The sequence below is a fragment of the Asterias amurensis genome, chromosome 1 (assembly GCF_032118995.1).
Source record: "Asterias amurensis chromosome 1, ASM3211899v1".
Lineage (NCBI taxonomy): Eukaryota > Metazoa > Echinodermata > Asteroidea > Forcipulatida > Asteriidae > Asterias > Asterias amurensis.
The window spans coordinates 34,581,949-34,608,545 of NC_092648.1; the positions used below are offsets into that span (position 1 = coordinate 34,581,949).

Consider the following 26,597-nt stretch of genomic DNA (forward strand, 5'->3'; position numbering starts at 1 on the left):
CTTATGCTTAGCTACTTTTTGTGCTTTTTAAGCAGCTCCATGAAATTGGAAACTGATCCCCAAATAGGGAATAATATTGAATGAATAGTTTCTCCTCAAGGGAAATTTTTTTCAGACATTCAATCAATAATGGACTTGTTATTAAAATAAATAAGTCACCGTTACCAAAACTCATCTTTCCTTTAAAAAAAGAGAGTCAGAAGCTTTTTGGATAAGTGGCCAAGGTAAGCAACGATGAGGGGATGTTGGACCCACACAATGCTCAAAGACATTTTTCTTGCATCCCTTCAATAGGAGATCAATGAGAGGGGAAAAGCTGTATGAAATGAGCCCACTCACTAATTTCCCGCCAACTAACGGCGAGCCACCTGTCTCATTCAGTTAATGCATTGTCAACAGGAATTGATTATATCCTCGTCATACAATTTTTAATTACACATCCCCTTGGTAATGCACTACGGGCAGAGACTATCCTAAAGTGCTATACGCTCTTTCTCCCTTTAGTACGTTGTTTGTAAACCTAAGTCACTGTCTGTAATGCACATAAAATGCGAGTATGCGCCAATGAGTTTGAAGGTCACCAGACCCGATGATCAGGCATGGAACCTTGTGTTTTGTTTAATCAAAAAGTATTCATAATTAATTGAAGTGCTGCAGTGTCAATAATCAGAGGGAATTTTATTTCTCTTAGCGCCGAGATGTGTGTTTGAGTTTTAAATTGAGAGGCGATTGTTATCGTTTTTGTTTGCGACTTTTACTGGTATAATAAATCTGTACAGTCCTTAACAATGACCTAGACTACTGCAAACGTTTATTCAATTTGATACAAAACATTCATCGGAAATATGAAGTGCAGCCCTGATTCATGACAGATCCTAAATTAATTTAAGCTTACAAGAGTGCTTTGTTACTTAAGAAGTGTATTTAAAAGGTTTCCCAAGGGTTGATTAAATTGTCTCTTGCGACTTTCTTGAAGGCAGGGTAAGATTTTAAACCGAAACACATACTATACCATTATTATGATAATATTTTCCCTTTGAAAATTTTGTTTAAAAAATTCACTAATTTTTTAAAAGGAATTCAAGTTCAGTTGAGTTTTAATGTTCAGATGTCAAGTCAATTCACAAGGAAGCCATGAGTCGACACAAGCAATTAAATGTGTTTGAACAACCCACAAATTAAAAGTAATAAATGAATAAAAAACCTTGCCCACCATAAAAATAAAAGAAATATGAAAAGGATATCCCTTCCATTGTTGTCACTGGTGCCTAAGATTTATTGTGTTAGTAACACAATAAATCCAATGAAATCTACTTTCTCACGCTGAACTTATCAAACATCAGAAAGCAGGCCTGACATGTTGAAAGGGCAAGGCCATTTTCATTTTGCAAAGGGCATTTCCATTGGAAACTCTTAAAGTCATGGGAAACATATGAAGGGTACCAAGGCCTCTGTGGCATGCAACAGAATGAGTGGAAAACGTTCTCAGATTGGTGAGGTGTTTTCTTTTATTCAAGAGGTTGGCAGTAGGTCGGCCAAGACAGCAGTTTTGCTGACATGAACAAAGTTGTACCCTATCTTTGCAGAACAGGAGAATCAGAGATTTGATTTGAATGTATTCAAGAGTTAAGAATGAAGGCCGACAGCAGACACATGGCCCCCTCTCATTGTCCGATGGCAAGGCATTGAGTTTTTCACTTTCGTTCAGCATCAAAATTCACTAATATTGAGACTTTTTGTATCATTTGTACTTAATATAGACTCTCATGAGAAATTTCAAAGGGTCAGTTATTATTAGGCCAGTTGGATAAGAGAGAAAACAACTTATGTAGAGAATTGTAATGAATTGGAACTGACATTCTCCTCCAACAACACGTGAAAATGAACCAATATATTCCTGTGTTCACTATCATCTTGATGGCAGTTATCCAGCACACTTATAACTCTTACAGAAACCTATTCTTGTAACAGAAGAAAAAGAAAAACCATCCAAAACAAAACAATTATTTGCAAGCTTTGGATAAATTCGTTGCTAGGCAACCACAACTTCAAGATTTGTCATTGTATTACCTAGCGATATTGTGAGAGGGGGGAGTCGATGAAAGGTTCTGATTACAAACTACTAAGCTCTTGACTTATGATAAAACACCCTACGTGTTCCAAAATCTTTGAATTATTCAAGGGAAACTACGCTTCCGCCGAACTGCGTCATACACGTATATAATTGATGTTTGGGATGATGGTGATCAGCACATGGTCTGACTCAGGGCCATAAGAAGCCTTGACAAGCCATGGGAAAAATTCCACTTCAAAATTTACACGATGGCTTGACTTCATAAATCAACAGTCCCCGGAAACACACAAATGAAACAGCCGAGTAGATCTTGACTGACTGCAGGGTGCTTTTTACATCAACAGAGGGCGCTATATAAGTAGGGTTTCCAATTATTGGGATATGTTGTTGTTTTTGTAGATTGTTATGAGAGAATTTCATAAACAAGAGTACATTTGTTTGTGACATCAAAATGAAATCCTGAACATGAATTAGTAATATAAACATGGAGCTGGCCAAAAAAAGCGTTTTGACAAAAAGCGTCAGGATATTAGCAATACACCCAGAATGAAACGAAGGCCAGTACTCTGGGAAGGACCAATTTAATAAGTTTCAACCTTTAATCCAAACCCTAGGGACATTAAAAAATAATTTATCTGTACAAGGACTTTTCCTAAATCTATCAAAATTCAACAGAATACAATAACAGCCTCTGGTGTAAACCTGGTCCTACGTCAATACAGTTGGTTTTGCGCCTTGCACTAATAATCACCTCCATAAATAATCCAACAAAGTATCCATACCTTGGATTAAGGTCTATTTTTAAAGGTACTCGGTTTAATGCACCCCTTAACACTTGCAGTTCTATTGCGTTACTTGCTGATAAATTATAGAATTCAAACTGCCTCTAGCTACCGGGCAAATCTGGGTGGTCTAGTGATAAGTTGCAAAGGTTATGGGTTCAAATCCTATCTGAGTAAAATGCCTGTGGATGTTTTTCTTCACAGAATCGGGAAAGTACTGAGCTAAAAACACATCGGTGTATGGGTAAAAAGACTATTCTTAGCATCCATCCTGAGACAAAATACAGGCTAGCTAAATCAACAGACTGTATGGGTCTCACACATTTTCAAGTATTGGGGTCAGATTAAAAATTGCACAATTTTATTTCCTTCACACATTTCTAACGATGATTCATGTTGATTCCATTTTTTCACTTAACCACGATTGCTTCTCTTAACCCAGGTATATAAATGGGAACCTGAAAGGGCAGAGATAGTATTGTGTTGGATTAACCCCTTCTTGCCAGAGCTTATATATACTGTTGAGGAATGGTCTGAAGTATGCCCAATGAACAGGGATAGTATATTGTCATAAAGTTGATCTAACTACATGTAGTAGGATATAATCCCTATACAATAACAGAGTGTCATTATTAATGTACATTGCATCCATGTAAATCTTCATCCTGATGTGTATAAAAAATGTGCATTGTACATGTACATCTAAATGTATTTGTCCCCTCCACTTGACAGCCTATCTGCTGCCCTCTTGTGTCAATATGCAGTACAGGATTCTTAACTAAGTACAGAAGTGTGTGCAAATTCAGAGTATCATGACACATTATATCCTGTATTTTATAATACAGTGTATATTCAAAATGTCAAACATTTATCATAAATGATTTTATATACCCTATAGATGTTTATCCTTCTTTTCCTGTAAAAAAAAAAAATGTCAATATGTAATCTTTGTCCACACTGTGCATTCCTTAGTACCCAGCAACATGTCTAAAGTAAATGGAGTACACTTGATTTCTTCCTTCATTCCTACTTTATTTTCTAATACATTCACCTTCTATGTACAGGGCGATTTATATACACCTTTTGCCCCGTCTCTTTTACATATACACGATTTAACAAACTGTTCTGGTGTATATAGAAAGGTTTGCAGTAACACCATGTAATGACTATCTCTAATGAGTTGGGGTCGTTCTGAAAAGAACCGTTGGTTTCAACTCGACGTTTCGATCAGTATGCTCTGATCGTCTTCTGGTGTACCCAATCTTTATCATGTGCAGCACCAAAAAACACACACAAAAAAACTGACTGAAACCAACCCATGGCGCCTTCCCTTTCCCCAAAACAAGTTTTAGTGCTTTTTCTTAGGCTGCAATGTTAGCTCTTGCCAGTTAATGGGGAAAGACCAAAGAGACTGAAGTCCAACAACTTTGTGATGAAATGTCCCCTTTAAAGGCAGTGGACACTATTGGTAGTTACTCAAAATATTTATTAGCATAAAACCTTACTTGGTGACAAGTAATGGGGAGAGGTTGGTGGTATAAAACATTGTGAGAAACAGCTCCCTCTGAAGTGCCATAGTTTTCGCGAAAAAAGTAATTTTCCACGAGTTTGATTTCGAGACCTCAGGTTTAGAAATTGAGGTCTCAAAATCAACCATCTAAACGCACACAACTTCATGTGACAAGGGCGTTTTTTCTTTCATTATTATCTCGGAACTTTGATGACCGGTTGAGCTCAAATTTTCACAGGTTAGTTATTTTATGCATATGTTGAGATGCACCAACTGTGAAGGCTAGTCTTTGAAAATTACCAATAGTGTCCACTGCCTTTAAACAGAGAACAGGTAAAACTACCCACATACTTGTGTAACAGCACAAGCCCCAATAACTGGGTGCATAGGAGATGAAGAAGACTAGTTTTAGATGTGGGGAGAAAACCCCAAGTGTGAGAAAACCCTTGCACTCAGGTTGGGACTGAACACTAAATCAGCATGCAAGGCTATAGTCCATGGCGGGATTCGAACCCAGGTCAGCAGAGGTCAAAGGAAGGGAAAGAAATTAATGAACTTTAACTTGATTTCTCCTAGATTGATATTTTGATAATAAACAAAAATTTCTTGGTTTACAAAATGTTGAAAATTATAATCTTAGAAGATCAAGTAAGATAGTATTTTTAAAGGTATGATGACCTTTGTTTTTAAAGTGTACCTCCATACCCATCCTCCAGTTTTCAATACCCCACTGGCATTGGCTGCCATGACTGAGGTCAAACAATAGAAACGTGCATGCATGCGCGCACAACTCTCAGCCAATGATCAGTCTGCATTGACCTCAGTGAGGGCGCTACTTGAGTTTGTGACATCACATGCAAGGGGTCCATAATCATACAATACGACCAAAAAATGTATCCTTGTCATGTTTGATAGGATTAATCAATACCTATCATAAAACATCTCAATCTTATTTAGACTCTACCATTGCTGGCTCACTTTGATATATTTATTATCGTTCAAAGATTTCTTATAAATTGTTTATACATGCATCAGTTGATATTTCATTTTAATATACTGGATGAATTTCTGCATGGGACTAAGACATAAAATCCACTTTAAATCTCCCTTTTACCTTTCCATGGATGTACATGTACACACGTTTCACGTACACATGTACACACGTTAATATTCAATTGGTAAAATTTTAAAAAGCCCTTCGCATCTTTGCAAGGCAAATCATCCTTAAAATAATGTTGGCCTGAAATCGTTGAACCATCAAGACTCACACTTCCATTATAAAGACAGCTTCCAAGGATAATTCAGAGAGAGTGTTATCCTCAAACCAAAAGGTCAGATACGCAAGGAGTCCATACAAACCTTTATGGAAAGATGGACAACAAATTAAATTAGGAAAGATAAACCATGCCGATGCACTCAGGTGCAGATTATCTGTGTACGTCAACCGTTTTAAGGCTCCCTCTACACTGTGAATGTCCATGAGTACACGTCACATGTAGTCATTTTCAATAATTTGATGGGTTGCCTAAATTTTACCGTAGTTGGACAGCTTGATTACCTTCAATGATACGACAGATCTGCTCAGATCAATTTCAAGAAATATGGCTGCCTGACCGATCCCAGCACTTTCAATGAAGATTCATATTATTCAAGAGACAAAGCAACGTTGTATTTTGGGAACTGTATTAACTCCAACCTTCTGAATTTTCAGAAAAATACCCAAAGTCAAACTGCAAGCAAAAATCCAACAGTCACACCTTGTTATTAAATGTACATACATCTATACTTCCACTGTTGCAAAGTAGAAAGAAATACAATCAAATTCACAGAAATTTTTCTCTGAAAAAATTGAACTTCTTTTTAGAAAAATATTTTGCCACAGAATCGTTTTATATTTGTATAGTTGACACTAAAACTGTACCTGATTAAGGCTCGAGCTCTCAAAAAACAATTGTAACTTGCAAAGTCATTTAGGATGAGGAATTACAAGGAATAAATAAAAATTATGCAAAAAAAAGAAATGTACTGGATAATTCATTCAAAGTAGGACAGACTCTGAAGTATGCAATTTGATCGTTGGTTAATTTTACATAATCAAAATAACGAAGTTACTCTTCCTTTCAAAGTCGGTGATGATAAATTCAAGTTTCTAATTTCACACTCCCCCCTCGGCGTGGCCCCAAAGCATACATTTCCAAACTTAATTATGCAACACCTCATGGTCAATGCCTAGAGTGAAGTAAGAGAAAGAGCTCACACTAAACAGCAAAGACGTTGAGAAGTACACAAGCTCCCCGACCCGACCTCCCCCCCTTCTGTCGCTGATGAATAATTGAGGAGTGTGCTCACACAGTGGACTATGAATAATTTAACAGCTAAGCAGATCTCTCAAAAGATATCAGATTTACATAAAGGTTATCACTGTCAATTCCAGTATGTGATTAAGGAAAGTGTTAAATTGATTAGATGATTTTGCTCCCGAATAAAATTGTTGAAACTGCAAATAATTAAAGTTGTCTTTTTTTAAAGCCAAGCTACTACCGAAAGCATTTGAAATTTAAATTAAATCACAGACTCATGATGTGCAAACAAATGTCATCACGCTAAAATAAAAATGTGAACAAAACCCCTTCAAGATGTTTGTTTGTAAAGGTTGTTTGTTTTTTCTTCAGCTAAAAGATACACAATGATGAAAGTTATAATATAAACAAACACCAATCTCTCAATGTTCTCTGTCTATCATAATAACAGATTGACTTCCAGTAAAACCAGTTCATTTCAATTTCTACTGTTCTGAGTTCAATACCATCTGAGAAAAATAAAAGATCAGGCTGAGTCAAGCTATGGACGATTTTATGAAATGAAAAAAACAAAATATTGGCCTTTCTTCCCTCTACAAAAATTGTTATAAAAAAGTAAATTTTAAAAATTTACTAATGACCTCAAGTTTTGACCCTTGCAGATGCTACATAAATGACAACTCATCGTACACTTTCAGGTATAATAGTGTAACAGAAGCAATGAATAAATCAAAAGATTTTGCCCTAAATAAATAAATAAAAATTGCACTGAGAATTTCAAACTATTCCAAGATGATAATTAAGCTTCATCTAACTCACTGTATTGAAAAATTGGTTCACAGATACTTGTATTTTAGCTTATTAAAATAAATAAAACCAAAAAAAGACATTCCACAGAACACCACTGCTCTCTTTAAATAACATCCCTAATTTGTATCACCATTACACACCAATTCATCATCAGTGAGACTTATCACATGGGTGAACTGTCTACCCATGCATGAAACATTCCAGTAATTTATAAGATGGTGTGTCTCGGGAGGAAAGCCTTCGCTGTGGCATCCACCCAGGGCCAAGATGATCACACGTATAGCGCCTCTCCAGAGACAAAGAGGATGACATTCTCATCAAGTAGTAAGACATCTAATGCAACTTTAACTATCTTCCGAGTACAATCCAAAGCTAAAAGGAAAGGATGATCAAAGAGATGTAATTCTCATTCTGTGGCTTTCGGAATCTTTAGTTGAATCCAGAAGATGTTTTTAATGGAGTTTTGTTATTGATATAGTCCAGGGGGAATGTTTCAAATCCCCATTGTCGAGGTTTGGAAAATTTTGAAACTCAAGAATGCAGCGTCAACAAGCTCTCATTCGGAATGTTTTGGGCAATCCTCGGCTTCGTCTTGAAGAATGTAAATTACACAAGGGAATCAGGGGGCTGCTATTTAACTAGAAAAAAAATGATGTAAAGCTGATAATGGGATTAAATTTCAATCTATCTTACATCTAGAAGGATTACTGTCTGCAAGCTACTATTAGCTTTTGAGAAAGACTCAGCTAGGATTGAAACGTCTGGCCATTAACTATTTACTGCAAACTATTATCTTAACAGATCACAAAAACATTCATCTTAAAGAGAGCTGGTTTTTTTTCTATTATTCTTTAATTTTCTTGTTCTGCATGTACCAACATTTCTCCATCACGGCATAAATATTCCCTTCTTCGACCGTGTTTCTGCACCATGAGCATGATGGATATATACATGTACCGATGCATTATAAATGGCCATTGTCAGCAGTATTATTATTATAATAAAGACTTATTCATCAATAAAGTTTTAAAATATGTATATTAGCACATCTACATGTATGAGTGAATTCTTAACGTAATCTATAGCATGGTTTAGTATTTGATCATCATTTTTTTTTTGGGCGATGAAATTTGAACGTCCAAGACAGACCATCCAAACCGTAGGAGGAAACTTGTAGGAGCTGAAGAGGAGGTGCCGTCTTAACTCATTCTTGTACATGCATGTACAGGAAATGTTTGCGAGCGTGCAGCGTGGGGGCATGTCACTGAATCTCTCTCAACTGCGTTCATGTGCAATGGATGATGAGTAGGGTATCATGGTAAAGCTTTTAAGTGCCTGTAATTTGCACTCCGATTTCAGAATTTTTGCGGGCCTTGCTTGAATCCATGACAAGACCATGGTGAGCGTGTCCTTGAGCAAGACACTTTAGATAAAACGGCTCCTCTCTAGCTACCCAGGAGTAAGTTCATCTAAGATGGAGTGACAAGCTATTGGTTAGGTTCATGAAACTACTCCAAAACACTTACAATTGCACAGGCTATACAAGTTTCTGAGACTTAACATCAGAAAAGATACCAGGGGTGGCAAATGCAAGAGTTAGAGTGCACTTGGACAAAATTGCAACGTGTGTGAAATACAATACAGGAATGACTTATAACCATTTATAATTTATTTGATTAAAAAGTTAAAACACTATTCAATTTCATTATGAGGGCCTACTATCACACCAGGCAACATTTGAGTACAACTTGGAGGTAACCCGCTGCAGTGCATGCTACATGATCACTTAGGTAGTGCATGAGTTGTTCTTCAAACAAAGTATCCAGTCCCCGAGAAAAACATTAAACATTGAAATGTGAACGGCTTTTTCTGCTTGGAGATTGCCCTAAAGTGATTGCCTGCAAATTGCATCATGTGAAATGGCCCTATAGTTGCTACAGGTTTGCCAAATCCAAGAGGGTTGGTAATTAAGCTCCACCCACTTGTGTAATTAAACAACCCTAGTATCACGTGGTCATCCCTTTATGCAACAAGTAAATTGCATCAAGTGAATTGCGTTGTTCAATTCAAGCGCACTGCTGCTATATTAGATTGGTAAAACTGTCAATGTTTGGCAAGTCACTTGTTGCATCTATAATGCAAATGAAATGATAGGAAAACATATCATGCAGGTTCCAATGGCGTAGGCCTACAGTTAGTATTTTTTTATGCATACTTATAATTATTCGTATTCAGAGAGTGAACATTACAGCAGATTTCTGATCTGTGCTAACAGATGTTGAGCAATATGAGCCAAATTATGTTGTCCTGAGTGTATAGAGTACATTATAAAAAAATTATGTAAACAATTTTTTATTATCTCATTTGAAGTGCGGTTGCATTTTATAATGCCCTGATGTCACAACTCAAAACCTTTAAAGCTTAAAAAAAAACAAGCCTTTGAGAGAGACTCTGTTAGGGTCTTATTCAGGACACTACATGTAACTACTTTTTTTGCACTCATATCATGGTTCCTTTTAGTTGGTGAGAAGTCTGCGACAATATATTCTATATTTTCAGCTAATTAAACAAATAAAGAACTGGTTATTATCAGGCCTGGAATTTCATCTTTTGGGAAAGACCATTTGCGTTTTGCAATAGGCACTTTCAATGGAAAACCTTAAAGTCCATGGTCCACTTTGGAAGAGGCGCCAGGACAGGGCCTCAGGGGTGAATAGTTTCAATCTGAAAGTTGAATCATTCTTATAAAGATCGTACCAGAAGTCCAGTATCAACTATCCAGAAAAAAATATTTACACCTCTACTGAAAAACTCTCAAAGTCAAGAGAACCATTTGAGACCCCAACCCAAATTAGGTTTTCTTCCATTTGGATTGCCTTTTTTGTAAAAAGAACAATCAATCATCCATAAATATCACACTTTTACTGACAAATAAATGAAAAAAGATATTTTCTCAGGTTAGTGGTATGGTGTGTTTATCAAAACCTAGAGGATAGGAATGAATCTACTCTTCAAAACAAAAATGAGAAAAAAAGAAATTTACTTTCCCTTTAATTATTACGCCCATCAGGCAATAATTTTGGGTTGACATCATTCCATACTAGCAATAAATTAATGTGCATTAACAGGGAATTTATTCCACAGAGGCATTGCATTTAAGAGCTTTTCAGTGCATGTAGAGCTAGCTGGAATCATGGTCAAGAGGCCTGATGTCACCTTGTCAGCGTTAGATTTAGCACATCGGATCATACTTGCAGTGCAATGAAACTCACACCACGCTAGAATACATTAGCTTGACAACTTTTCACAAACCCGACACCACACCATCGTCAAAATGAATAAACAGACCCTGTATGGCGTACACTCTCACTACACTCGGCTTGCACGTATTACGACCGTAAAAAAAATGAAATAGTCTTCCTGATGGAATTATTTATAAAAAATTCATTCAGTCTTCGTCCAAGGATTTTCCATGGAATGACAGTCAAAAGAAATTAACGACATAATTGGCAGCACTACTTAGCAAACATTTATTATGACTGGGTTAATTGTTCAATGTTTATTCTCCGACTATCAACATTCTAGTGAATGCGGTTTGACGATGATTACTTAACAATATAAACCACCCATTACTGTCATTACGTATCAAGGTTTCATTAAGTCTCCATAATATGCACGAGTCACAGGGACTCGACGTTTAATTAAAGAGTGTTCACAGTGTATCGTTAACATAAAGTACATGTACACATATATGACGTGTATTTGGAGAAGTTCCTCATTCAATAATGTTAATGGAGAGTACTCGTGTGTACAATCATAAATACATGTTATGTAGACACGAAGATGTCACCCTAATGGCTCTGGTGAATGGTTGTGGTGTGTAATGTGTACAATGTCAGTGTACATGTTTGTAATAGAAAGCTGATTTCAAATTATAAAATGTGCAGAATCTGCTTTTGGTTGTTTTAAAAATCACTGTATGCCTTTTTCGAAACCACTGCTGGGACTAGGGCTTCAGCTTGGACTCCCCTAGAAGAAAATTGGATTTTTCCAAGATGAGGTATAAAAATGCACCATAGTTTCATTACAAACAATGTCACCATTCTTTACTTTGTGGTCATAAAAATGTATCATAAAATGCACAAAGTTTACAAGAAATTTGCATAAATTTATAAAACCAGGTTTAGTGGTTGGGAACCAAATTTATAAACCAGGTTTAGTGGTGGGGGAACCTATGTGGTATAATTTGTTTAATTTAATAGGGTTGAATAAAATTATCAATGCTTATTGCTTATCTTCCTTGAGCATGTACCTAAAATCTTTATCAAAGACATCTCCAAACAAAATCTATATGTGTACTATCCGATTCATAGCATTGCCAACAAATTCCGCAGTATTAAAATGTATGATTATTCATGACTTGTGTGCATTGTCATGACTGCAAAAACCTAATGCAGCCACGCTTGAGTTAAGAGGATAGTCACATATTGAATTCCAGAGCTGGGACGGATTTCGCCCTAGTTAAATGGAAGGGTGAACAAACTGAATAGTTTGTGTTTTTGTTTAAAGGCACAGGACACTATTTGTAATTACTCAGCACAATTGTTAGCATAAAAACTTACTTAGTAAAGAGCAATGGAAAGCTGTTAATAGTATAAAACATTGTGAGAACCGGCCCCCTATGATGTAACATAGTTTTTGGGAAAGAGGCAATTTCTCACTCAGATAATGAAATATTTCAGCTGAGGTCTTTTATTATGCATCTGAAAGCACACAAATTTGTGGTGTTTTTTCTTTCATTATTCTCTTGCAACTTCGCCAACCAATCAAGTCCAAATTTTCACAGGCATGTTATTTTATGCATATTTTGGGATTCTGAGAACTACCAAATATGTCCAGTGCCTTCAATGTTTTTTAATGGATTCATCTCCGACCATCCAAAGATGCTCAAGCATGAAGTAATGCAAGGCCAACCCCGATTATGGGTTGCCATAAATACCCTGGTAACCCCATATTCCGGTTGACTTGAGACGTTGTGTAAGGCAGATATGTTTTTGAGATTTGTGGGTTCATCAGGGAATTCATCTTAAATCCACTCAGACAAATCTTCATCCGCCTAAATCAAATTATCTCAAAGTTGGAGTCAAGTAGTAGATGATCAAAAACACCCAAAGGGATGCCCATGAAAAAAATTTCAACATTTATCGGTACTGGGGTGGATTTCAAAAAGAGTTTAAATTAGTCTTATATCGAACTTGGATGAGTTACTCGTCCTAACTTTAACTTAGGACTAGCATTTAGAGCCCTAGGACTAGTCCTAAATTATGACTATCTTTATGAAATCGACCCCTGAACTCACTACAGTTTTTCGCTAAACACTTTGAACCAAGTTATTCAAAACTGGGACGATTTCACTGTCTTGGAAACTTGGGTTCATGTCTGAGCATAAAGTGCCATAGCTTAAATGTGCTCCCACCCATAGCAGTAGCTGCTTGTAATGTGTAAATCCATTCTGAAGTGCCCATGTTATCTATTCCCAGGAAAAAAAAAACTAATCAAGCCTTATGGCATGTCCATGTCATGGCATGCCCAATCTGTCCTTAATTAACGAGGAATCAATACACTCCAATCCCTTTAATTTCACTGGTGTTGGTAGTTAAAAGGGAAAGTACACCTTTGATTTTTTTAACCGTTTGATTTTTTTAGTCAGCTATATACATGTAAAAACTAAAACTAACTTGAGATGTTGTCATAACTCTGGAGCGATTATGTCAACACAGGAAGAATACAAATCCCCAATTGGAATACACAATCTGAGAATGGTTTCTCAGATTCCAAATTTTAAGTGATAAAAACTGATATTATAACCACATAACAACAAAGTGAAATGATTCTCAAAATGATTTGTACAATCAAAAGCTGCTGTACTCCTAAAAACGCAAAACTTTCCACTGCCATTATTTTTAAGAGCACTTACCAAAAAAATTTCTTCCCTTTAAAGGCAGTGGACACTTTTGGTACTTACTCAAAATAATTATCATTATAAAACCTTTCTTGATTACGAGCTCAAATTTTCACAGGTTCGTTATTTTATGCATATGTTGAGATACACCAACTGTGAAGACTAATCTTTGACAATTACCAATAGTGTCCACTGTCTTTAACCAGTTGCTTTAACTTTGAAGCGCAACTGTTTTAATTGGAAAGGTCACACTAGGTCAAAAATCTCTGACAACTCGATTAAAAAGTTACCAAATCAAGTTGAGACTGGTGAGGGAAAAAAACTAATGAATTTTAATGTCCATTTCTCAAGGAATTACTATGACCATTTTCATCAAATCTCATTTGAATTTTCTCTTTTCAAATCTGACCCGAACAAAACAGAACGTTGAATCCATTTCCATCTTGAATTAACTCTGCACGCGTCAATGTATTCTAATCACTGAACTTTGACGTACTTGCAATAATTTAGGTATTACAGGTTGCCAGAGACTACATCTATCATTCATGTCAATTGCCAACAAGGACCTGGTTCCTCTTGCTTAAAGCTTTGAATTATGTACAAGGGCATAAAGAGAATAGTCAAGTTCAGGATGAGCAATAAGCCTTGGAGGCATGTTTTGGTTGTGATGGATTTTCAAATTAGGTTTCCAGACCATGGACATTTATCAACTGTACAGATCACTATTCCAATTTTTTTTTTTATAATGTGCACAGCGTGTGCACCCATAAGTTTGCCTTTGACTAGGCTTTGATAATTAGGCAGGTTTATAGTGTAGCATTTATAGCCTGATAAGGTTAGGTTCGTTTGCTGAATCCATTTGTTTAAGATAGGTATTCAGTAATTCAGTACAATAATGTCATCATTGTTTGTTAGATATTAAAGACTGAGAACTTAAAAGTACTGACACAATATCATATTTTATATACCAAACACAAAGATCTGCAAGTGACATTTTATTGGAGTATTAAAGTTATGTGTCATTCTTTATTTCAACATGAATATACTGACGCAACGCATTGCTCCAGAAACTTGTCAAGCTTTGTAGCATCGTTTCTCAAAAAATCTGTGCCACCCATTCGTCCCAATGAAACATTGTTGTGTCACGGAGCACCTAACAAAGTTGGTGGAGTTGTCTAAAGTTGTTTAGGATAGGTTTTTTAAAAAGTGTTATGGACACATTCTGTGTTTATTTTGTGTATAATGTATTGTGGAAACCACAATTCAAATGTCAATAAACTATGAGTATGTTATCATAATCACTCAGTGTAGTTCTTGCTTTTTCTTTTCACTCGGCTTCGCCTTGTAAAACGCTTGGGATTTAATACGGCGACAATGCACGAGCACATGAATCCAATATTTGTACTACCATTAAATATGCAGACCTGTATGCTTCATTTTTGAAAGGGCAATAGGGCACCAAGGAACGTTTTCCTTGATAAAGGGCACCCTATGAGGAAATTGTTATTATTTCTACTGAAGCATTTCAAGGGCACCAAGGCAATGGCCAGAGGCTTTGGAGCCAATCGCCTCCGTTGACTCCGTGAAGTATCCAGCCTGAATATAGATCCATGTTGATCACATACCCAAGCAAATTACCTTCATCTAGTTACGTGTACGTGAACGTGTAACTTCATATTGTTCGAGCCTTCAAATATATTATTCTGAAGGCATACACTGGGTGTAGCATGACTTGTGTGAGATGCACTTACATGTACAGTACACAACCATGGCATCCGTCCCAAAAGAGAATGGTTAAGTGCATTTTCAAGCATTTGTTCCAAGCAATTTACATGTGAGCATCACATGCTCTTTTTCTCACAGAATTATAACATGTGGCTCAACGTCATTTAAACGGCTGCCTCAACTTTAACCCTCAGCGTAACTAAACAATCTTCCACTGCAAGTCAGCACACAGTGGGCGGATAAATGTTAAATGAAAGCCTTATCAAAATGTCACATTTTCCAGGTGGGCAGTTTATGTGTGTAATAACTGTACTGCATGGTGTGCAGTATATAAGCATGGAACAATTATTGCTCCATAATATACGGCACATCTACATGAGCCCAATACTGTTCTTCTAACATGCACCTCTTAAACATAACAGTTTCATCCACGTTTCTTCATTTTGCCGTTCAAATCATAAAGCCCAATACCTTTCAATACAATACAATTGATTGTAAGGCAAAAAGATAAGCTAAGCTCACGGATTGTTCTGCTTTACAATTTTCAATGGAAGCTGAGCGCTGCTTGAATTAATCAAATGTTTATATCTATCGTTTCTAAATGATTACCACCAGAATGTTTTTTAAAACCTGTATAAACCTTTGCAAAAACAACAAGCGAGACATTTAAAAGCTTAATAATGTAACAACACAGGGTGATCTAATAGTCTAACAAAGAGTTGAACAAGAACACAATATACGGGATCCTTGTGAGCATTTCCCACCACAAAAATTTTTCAATGGAAGCTGAGCGCTGCTTGAATTGATCAAATGTTTATATCTATCGTTTCTAAATGATTACCACCAGCATGTTTTTAAAACCTGTATAAACCTTTACAAAACAACAAGCAAGACATTTAAAAGCTAACAAAAAAAATAACAACACAGGGTGATCTAATAGTCTAACAAAGGAATTGAACAAGAACACAATTTACGGGATCCTTGTGAGCATTTCCCACCACAACAACTCCTTCATGTCATCCCAAACAAAATGCAGCCCCACATCTGTAATCAAATCAACTACGTCATAGTCATTTTCACCAGGGTGTGGCTTTGCACTTGGCCAGTGGCCACTACCCTTTTGCAAGATCAGTTCGGTAAAATCCTCATTCTGTGAAGAATAAACAAAGATATGCTTGGGCCTCTTTCAACACTTGGCAATCTCAAACAAGATTTTAGCAATGGAACCCAGCCCTTTACAATCATAATGCTGCGACTCTTTTTACGTGCCACACACTGAATAATGTATCCAATTCAAGCTAGTTTGACTGTGTTTTTTAATGTACATGTACTGAGTGGCATAACACACTTGATCATCAGGCCATTTTCATTTTGCATAGAGCACTTCTATCAATTGGACAACAACGGCAAGACAAGGAGAACAGTCGCCATGGCATCTCTGATATAGTTCCAGGCTAATTTTATTTTAAGGTATTTAATTTCCCACAAACAAACCTGTAGGTTAATATAAATGTTGTACTTTGAATACAGATGGTACAAATCTTATTTTTCTAGAATATCAAAGAAAGGGTCTAGACCCGCTCTTCACAAAGTTTTTTTAAAATAAGCAACATATCTTGTGAAAAAAAAACATGCAAAAACTGATCATGTTTCCACCAAAATATGAGAAGTTATTTGACATCAACAAGATATTTACAGGTCAGTTTTATGATGCTCTTGGAAACAGAAGGATATGAGCTTATGTACCTTAAATGCAGTAGACACTATTTTCAATTACTCAAAATAATAATTGGCATAAAATCTTAGAACAATGGAAGGCCGTTCATAGTATAAAACACTGTGAGAAACGGCTCCCTATAAAGTAACAAGGTTTTTGAGAAATAAGTAATTTTCCACGAATTTGATTTTGGGACCTCAGAATTAGATTTCGAGGTCTCGAAATCAAGCATCTGAAACCACACAACTTTGTGTGAAAAGGGTGTTTCTTCTTTCATTATTATATCGCAACTTTGACAACCAATTGAGCTCAAATTTTTCATTTGATGCATATGTTGAGATGCACCTAGCGAGAAGACTGGTCTTCGACAATTACCAATAGTGTCCAGTGTCTTTAAACAAAAACAATCATGCCTTTGAACTTTTCATCAGCAGCCAAGTGAAACAAAAAACATGTACCTCATAAACTAAACTCAATAAATACAGAGTATGTGTAACACAACAGCTGGCATGCATTTGCCTACTTTGTACTTAACCCGAATATTACCTGGTTGTCGTTTGGGAATTTTTTTCGGGGGGGGGGGGTATTCCTTGTATTTTACCAAATACTATTTGGTAATTCAGTTCTTCTTGCATCTGTATTTCTTAACAACATGTGGATTTTTTTTGCACACATGGAAAGCATCAATTTCAAGAATTACTATTGCTGTTATTATTATAATGCACAGTAAATGCACTTAATATCAAAATTATGACAGAAACAATTCATGGTCTAATGCACTCAGTCCAAACTAACCATCCACTTTAAGTTATTGATCAATGAATCAAAACTCACAGCAATTAAATTCCTTGTGTGTCATTAGACCTGCTGCATTAACAGTGATTTAGTTCAAACATCTCTGCTCGCCATAAATGTTTCCAGTATTTGACCAATCCTAATCAATTCTTTAAAAAAACATTTTTGGTTACAGGGTTGACACTTGTCTCCAGGTTACTACAGGTGCGATGCCTTATTGACTACAGTATTGGCTATAATAAAAATTGTTACCGCATACCGTTGGTTATTACTCTAAAAGTTAATGTCAGTAAAATCCGACATGGTAAAAGTACAGCAGCTTTGGATGGGGTTATACAATTTGAGAAACATTTCACTTTGAAGTACTGGGTTATGGGAAAATATTTGAAAAAAATTATTCCCCAAAAATTTGATTAAAAGCAGCGTTACCGGTAACATTTCTAAGATTCTTCCTGCTTGGAATATCTCAAAAGCACAATTACCTTTTGAACTTGAATGTTCATGGGTTATTTTTATTCATGGGTATAGTTTTACTTTCATATGATAGGAATTCTGTTACCCTTTCGATTGATTTCCCTTCACAACTAGATGTATTTTACATGTCGTACTTCAAAAATACACTGCAACAGCTAATCCCTGAACTTCCCCTGATTTATTCACCAGCTCAGTTTGTTACTTTCTTCTTTCTGTACATAACTTAGTGATTATTGCTGTGTTACACAGCACTCATTGTCCATTCCTCACTCACACCTCAACATTACAAGGAATCTGAAGAAGAAGTCTTCAGATTCAGTTTTAGTTTTACAAGTACTCAATAGACCGATCCATTAAGCTCCGCCCCATTGACCAATCACAACGCAACGAAGGTCCGACAAATAAGGTCCGACATGCGTTCGCGTATGCTTGGCGCGCACGCACGGCAGAGTTGTGCAGAAAGGCATGGGAGAGGCGCACGTGTTCTTGCTCACACAGGCGTCGTGGGCGGAGCCTAATGGATCGGTCTATTGCTTGATGCCTTACATGATATGTATGCATTGATCAAACATCCTCTTATTGATCAGTTTTTAAATCCCGTCCTCTCATTGATTAGATTATTTGTAACACAAAAATATCACCCAAATATAGTTTCTAAAATCTTTACTTGTATGCCATCAACCATTCAAAAAAACTGGAATGAATGCAAAGACACAATTGTGGTGTATGCAACGTCTTTGTGTGGTGTATGCAATATCTTTGCATTTCGGCAATCTTAAATGATAAATGAATGCAACTTACCAACTACACATGTATAAATGTACATTCAATTTCTATGGACAGTTGTTGTGTACAAATATATTAATCAAACTGAACATTGTAAACATCATCAATCTGGTGTTGAAGGGATTTGGGACGGGTAGTGATCAGGCTTTAGAGGGAACTAAAACACACAAAGGTGTCAGCAACATGGCCCTATGTGGACAGAGAAAATTTAGGTGGAAGGAACATTGCTCTAATACACAGACAAGTAGTATGTACATAACAGACGGCTGGTTACTTGTACATGTTTACTGAACAATGAAATCTACAGAATACGCAATTATAATCAACGACTTAATGACTAGCGATTTTGAAACATTACGCTTGAACAGCGTTTCAAACACCATGTAATTTCCCAGCACAATTTACCACAACACACTTCCAAACTATCTACAGCTGAAATGTCAGTATCAGCAGGTCTTTAATGCATGTTACTGAAAGATGTTCTAGACTCGCAGCTCAGAAAATCTCAAGGGTAAATGCTCTACGACAACAGCAAGACTTCTGCTTGGTTAAATTATTGATTTTGAAGGTAGCGTCTGCCTTTAACAAAAAAAATAAAAATATCGGAGTGAGATAAACACGTTAGCCTCCCCCTGGTCATTCCAGAACAAAAATACCACCAGCAATTTGAAGGGTCATGTATTACAACTTGCTACCTAATGTTAATCTTAGCGAGGTAGGCAAACGTATGACAAAGCACTTACTCGTAGTACCCTGCTAAATAATTATAAATCCTGTCCAAAAACGATATATATTTCCAATGTCATATTTTGTAAACACAAATGGTTGGAATACTAAAGAAATACAGACAATGTAATAAATAATTACACAACAACGTTTAAAAAAATGTTGAACCATATTCAACGTGTTAGCTAGCGAGCCGTGCACGCCGTGTTAGCACGGCCAGTTGGGCTGAAAACACGGGCAAAAATTTGATGCACGGCTTGGGTGAAGCCGTGCTGTCTAATAATTTCAGTGAAAATTACTGAACTTCTTTTATTATTTTGTTGTTGTTGAACAGTTTAAAAACAGCAGTGAGTAAAATTAGATTTGGTTTTACCAGATTTCCTTCTTCTTTTTGAATCAAAATTTCAACGACGCAACCATAAAACAATCGCTCGAAGTTGCCTCGAAAACGCTGACCACATTGCGACCACACAAAACACAAGGCACAAACCACACATTACACAACGCACGTGCAAATTACATTACACAACGCAAGCGAGACACGCAGACTTCGTTTCAACAGTCAGTCGTCTTCATCGACCGTCATCAGCAGGCAACATGAACTCCATGCACGCGTGGTATGATAGAGGCAAATTCACACGCGTTTTCGTTCAGATTATTTTAGGTACCAATCTCATCTCCACGATCCTACAAACCATCGCGCACTGGACTTTTCTACTATGACGTCAGTATCAGTAACTGAGTGACACGCGGTGCAGTGCACCTTTTACCGCATACATTCTGCAGTTGCTTTGTAGATTGGTTCCGCAGTTTTTCCCAACTCGACGGCGGCAAACATGACGATCTTTTTTCCTTCTAGAAATTCAAGGGCACATCGTGTGTTCGTTGTAGAGTTTGTTTGAAACATCGAGACTTTTTTGGATTTCAATGTTTGCATCTCTTGGGTGTTAATGCAGTTGACAAAACGATGTTTATTTTCCGCTTAAAAACTGGTTCATGTTTCTTTACAAATCTCAAATCGGTTTTGCTGTAGACCTCCCAAATTTATTTTTCAATGCATGGTACGTTTTTTTGCCCAGTGGAACTACTTCAATGGCACTGTCTTTCGTAACTGTTTGTTCTTTATTCTCCGCAGACTGTTTACAAATTGCCTTTGACCCAGTTTCAACAATTAAACAACCTATAAGACTTAAACTTTATGAAATTTAAACAAATACTAAGGAAAATATTAATTACCATAATCAGTCAGTTTAAATTAAGCAAACAATTATGGTACATGTAAATCACTCTTGGCATTTTGATTGGGTGCAAATACTTGTGTGAATCATTATTTTACATTAACTAATTGATTGATTTAAAATAAATACAAAAACTATTATCAGCTTCTTGACCTTAGGCCTATAGTTCTGAAATCGAATGGACAAGAATGGATAGAAAATTTACATTAGTAAATTATAACTCTTAATTTCTTCAATACCTCTTCATTTTTTTTAGTCTTTAAGCAAAGATTTGTATCAAGAGTAACACATGCCCAAAAATATTTTGTTTACAGCAAACTTGTACTGCATTATTTGTATCGCTTTTAAATCATTTCAGGCTAAATGGGTCCAAGCTCCATGGTCCAAGTAACTCAGCAGTGCTTTGAACTTGCCTAAATATTGACCCACAGAAACATTTTATACAGTTTAATAATGTATAGTGGACGTTGATCACGTTTACAATTTTCGAGTTGAAAACAAAACAAAAATTAAGTCAATATAGTTTACTTGTAACAGAAATAGATACCACAAATGCATCAGAAACCACCAGAGAGCACCTACAGTAGCCAGAGCTTCCAGGGCCCTTAAGGGGGGGGAGACAGACTTGGCGCTGCGCACGTGTTGTGTGCTACGCACAATGTTTTTATTTTTTGTAGTGATTTTAGGTTGCACTCCCACTTTTTCAGTTTGCACTCCCACTTTCCAAATTCCTGGCTAAGACACTGACCATATTCTTTTTATTTCATTGACTAAAAGAAAAAGGGTCATTCGGTCAACTATACATTTACACTACCGCGCCTTAGAGCATTTGTTGGCAAATTTAAGGCACTTTAAAAATGTGGTAATATTATTAAACGAATAAAAACACACAAACATTTCGCATACCATGTAAAATTGCATTTTGGAGTCACAATAGAGAAACTTAAACATGCAACATAATCAAATATATTTCATCCAGATTCAGATTCAAAACATTTTACCGTAGATGTACAGCAAAGTTTTACTTTGTGACATTTTTCTCTCCACCTAAAAACAAAGTGCCAATAATATCGTCTTTTGTAATTTTAATTTTAAGCTACACAAGATGAACACATCCTGTACAAGACCGTGCGCTAGCAAGTAGCTAAAAAAAGATTGATTAATTGTCTACAGACTCCAATTAAACCAATGAAAATACGTTTTCGTGACAATTTTTTGTTAACAATTCCAGGGAGCTCAAACCATCCTCTGTTGATTCAAAGTGTCCTCCCAATAGTTTGCATAACTTCAAACTATAGGTAGAGCTCAGCAATCAGCATTGTTGCAGCACCAAGGATACAGCCAGGCAAATACAAGTAACTCTGTGCTAGGTGGTTGCCAACAATATTGGAGAGCTGGATCAATTTGTTTCCCTAAGGCCAGTAATTCTAGCTCCCTAAATACTTCCTACCCAGCAACTTCCAAAGATAGGTTTTCAGGATCTTGTATGGGCTTCATGTATCTAACATGACAACCTTGGTTAACATTTGGGTTGCATCGCTTGGACCTTCTTAAAATGTAACGATACAATGTACATGCAGTAGGTGGAATGCTGTGCTACCCAAAGATAGCTGGGTCATTCCGTGTCAAATCACCAAAAAAAATGCAATTTCAAACCCTATCCTCTTCAAATTTGCTCAAATTTGGTTTACAGGGTAATCGTGGCTCAACAAGCTCAAATTTTTAAATTTCAGCTCCATCCAATACATATCATGCGTATATATCATGATTTTGCTTGGGGACCGGGACAACGTATGGACATGTACGTAATGTACTTGTACTTTGCATAGGATAGGCAAGTAGGGCAACTTTGAGTGGAGCTTGAAGGTAAGCCAAAAATATTATATTTCTAATTTTTTTAATTGGAAAAAACACAGATGGGGACAAATTTTCACCAAAGTTCATCACCGGATCACTTGATCCACTTGGTCAGTTTCAAGGTCAAAGTAGAGGTCAAAAGGTTATCATACCTAAACATGTTCCTACAAAAAAAGTAAAGGCAGATTAGGAAAGCTTACGCAATTTCCTTTCCACAGACACCAATTTCAACCAAATTGACCCAAAGGTCAGGGATTTATGGTCGTTTGAATATCAGAGGTCAGGCGCATTTTGACCGTAATCAACGAGAAATAGCAGACGGCACAATTATCGGATGGAGCTGAAATTTGAAATTTAAGCTTGTTGAGCCAGGATTACCCCATAACCCAAATCTGAGCAAATTTGAAGACGGCAGGTTCAACCCATATGGTGATTTGACATGGATTGACCTAGCTGAGTTGTTCTTTGGAAATTCATTGTACAGGGATGTACATGTAGCTTTAAAGGGAAGGTATACGTTTGGTAATTACTCAAAACAAATATTAACTTAAAACTGACTTGGTAGCGAGCATTGTAGAGCTGTTGATAGTATAAAACATTGTGGAAAACTACTCCCTCTGAAGTAATGTAGTTTTTGAGAAAGAGGCAATTTCTCACTAAAATAATAAATGACTTCTAGCTACTTCTAGCTACGTAGAAGTCTTATATTCCTATCTGAAAGTGCTCACACAATTTCGTCCAACAAGGGTGTTTTTCATTTTATCAATTTCTCGCAACTTCGATGACCGATTGAGCCCAAATTTTCACAAGCTTGTTATTTTATGCTTATGATGTGATGCACTAAACTGTGAGAACACTGGGCTGTGACAATTACCAAACGTGTACAATGCCTTTAAGGGAGTGTAAACCTTGTTTTGTTTTATATTGTCGAGAATCTAGATTGGTTATATGTCAATGCAGGAAGAATAATCCATAACTGGAATACATAATCTGAAAAAGGTTCCTGGAAGCAACATTTCTCAGATTCAAATTTGGGGGATAAAAACTGAAATCTTTTACCATAACATCACTTCGTAGTGAAATTATTCTAAAATTGCTGTACTTCTAACCAAGATAATCCACGAATTATAAATAAAAAATAAGGGGCAATGAATCTGATAAAGGGAAGGTATTCGTTTGGTAATCACTCTTAAAAGTTATGCCAATAAAAACTATAAGTGGTATAATCTGTGGTTACTAACAATGTAGAGTCCAATAATGGAGACTCTCACATTATGCCAACCCCTTTGCAGGCCTAACCTTGTTGTAAGGGCAAGGCCATCTTTCCTTAGTTAAGGGCACCTCTACGAGGAGGAATTTAAAGTTGCATGGGAATATTTCAAGGGCCACTAAGTCAATGGCCCAAAGGGCATTGAGGCACTTGCCTTCATCGCTATCATGAAGTCTTGGTAAGCTGTCCCTGTCCATTACCGAAGTAACAATCTCGGACAACGAAACAAGTGAAAGGTTTGGGGAAGATTTCGATTTACTACAATATAAAACAAGAATGGATACATACCTCATCCGTGGCTGCATCGGCCTGCATCTGCATGTCCTCCAACTCCGACCTCATGTTATTATCGTCCATCTTGGATTCCTCTTTCTGCTCCTTCCTCTCAGTTCAAGAAAAGTCAAAGACCAGTCAAGTGACCAAGAATGTGCAACTGGAACTGTAGGTAAGCAACAAAAAGTAACCATTGATTAACGTGACACCGTTTGTGAAATTACATTGATTACTGCATCTTATGCACAAGAAACAATAGATAATTTATTGGTATGCGCCATGTTGAATCTGCCATGTGCGCCATGGTGCATTGCTTATTTCGAACTCCACAACTTGACGGCATGGAAAAAATGCACGTGAACCAAATCCAGTGGGATGGTTATCCACAAATTCATTCTCCATCATCCAGGTAAGGCCATGTTAACAAAAAAATGTTGTCTTAGCATCCTTCCTTGTTGATTTTAGCAGGTCCCTGAGAGATTTGTTTTGAATTTGTCCCTGTTCAATCAGTCAATACACCATCAACCCTATGCGGTTACCTGGAGTCACCAATATCAGAACGTGAGCAGCATTATCCGCCATGTTGAATCTGTGCCTTTCCTTTTTGTTGAGTGAAATTAAAAAACATAGTTTCAACAATTCAATTTACTGCTCGGTACTCACTTTTGTTTTTCTGCCGCATCGCCCTTTTTTCTTACTTCTCAATATGCTCACACTTCATGATTTTGGTCACCAAGCGCTGTACACGCGGGCACCAGCCTATTCGATCGACGAACTGTGGGTGCTGTCCGTTTACAATACCCGCCGTTCACGCACGTAGCTTGCACGCACTGCCGCACTGCATTGTAATATCCCTTTAGCAGAGTGGTTTAGTCTGACTCTGCCCCGGCTCGGCACTTCGTCAATCTAGTAGCCTAAAAAGATACCCAATCCACCCTTCGTGTACAAACATATGGACAGGCATCTGGGAACTACAAAGAATGGTTCCCCAATCCGTGCTTTGTGTACAAACATACTGACACATGTCTTTTCTTATAAACGAAGCGCAGATTGGGTATCTTTTCTTCCCAGGACGAACGAGTGCAGATGATTCCACACATTTGTCCTGGGAAAAAAATCTGCTAAGGTCGGAGGACAATCGGCATATCGGCATTAGCGGTAAAAGAGCGTTAGTTGAGAAAATTCACACGCAAAATTTACTTGATCTTTACTCAAAATCTGTGAACGATTCCAAGTATAGTGCTATCTGCAACTTCTGAAGTATTAGATCGGTAAGTTTCATGATGCAGAATGTTGCAGATGGTTTTCTGAAAGGTTTTGATATCAGTGGTGCTGGGGCCAAGAATATGGAGTGGATTGGACCGATTTATGGGGCTAGCTATACGCCCTATCTAGCCCTATCATTGTAGCATTCGCGAGGTTCGTTCCCCAATCGTCTTGTTCGTGCAGAGACGACAGCAGAAGGAGCCTCACATAGTTCAAGGAGACATTGGTAGAAACCAATCAGTGGTGTGTAAAAACATCAGTGGTGTGGGAATTAATTGTTGTCTGATTGAGATAGACATAGATTATTGAATAATGATTCTATCTTTTCTATAGTATAAATTCCTATTCTGGAATTTTAAAAGCACACTAGCCTAGGATTGATTGTCTGTCTTAATTTGTCCATTTTCTGTTGGAGTCTATACTGCGTTGGGCCACAAGGGGAAATTCATTTCTACGTGTTCTATATTAGTTAACGTACAAAACGTTTAACGTAAAAATCAAAGTCACAGAAAATGTAACGTGCGAAATTGCCATTGAAATGTGTGTAAACAAATGCATGTCACAGAACGGAAATAATTCAATTTACTGTAATAATTCCTGAATGAATATCATTTTTTATACTATAGTATACTGAACATGCTTGACATAATCAATATTTACCTTGCGTAGCTTGATACGGTTCTTTGAATCGCCTGAAATCTGTGAAAAATTGTCAGCTTTTCCGTCACCACAAATGGGCGATGTCGGGTTTACAGGCAGCAGAAAATGGTGGACACTGACGTCATTGATGTTAAGGATACCATTGAACAGTGTTTCTGATTGGACAATGGCTTTAAGAGGGCCACATATTGTCCAATTACAACTGTCGGTTCATTGCACAGGCAAACAGCAGACGGCAACTTTTCTATTTTGCATATTCTCATTTTGTTGAAGTGGAACTTATTTTATTGAAATTTGTCGCCGGTCCCGTTATTACACTTGTGATGAAAAATACCACCAGACTTACAAGTCTTAGCACAACCGTAATTTAAA

At 36.9% G+C, this 26,597-nt stretch overlaps 1 protein-coding gene across 2 annotated transcripts in view; it reads right to left on the bottom strand.

The window, feature by feature from the left end:
- LOC139937866 (synaptosomal-associated protein 25-like) overlaps positions 1–26,346 on the bottom strand; it is a 131,729-nt gene extending 105,383 nt beyond the window's left edge. For both annotated transcript variants that reach the window (XM_071933241.1, XM_071933231.1), the window contains exons 1-2: positions 26,226–26,346; positions 24,315–24,465 (exon numbers count right to left, since the gene is read on the bottom strand). In XM_071933241.1, the coding sequence (XP_071789342.1) occupies positions 24,315–24,383 (69 nt within the window). In that variant the 5' untranslated portion in view covers positions 24,384–24,465; positions 26,226–26,346. The remainder of the gene's footprint in view (positions 1–24,314; positions 24,466–26,225) is intronic.
- Positions 26,347–26,597: the final 251 nt, after the last annotated feature.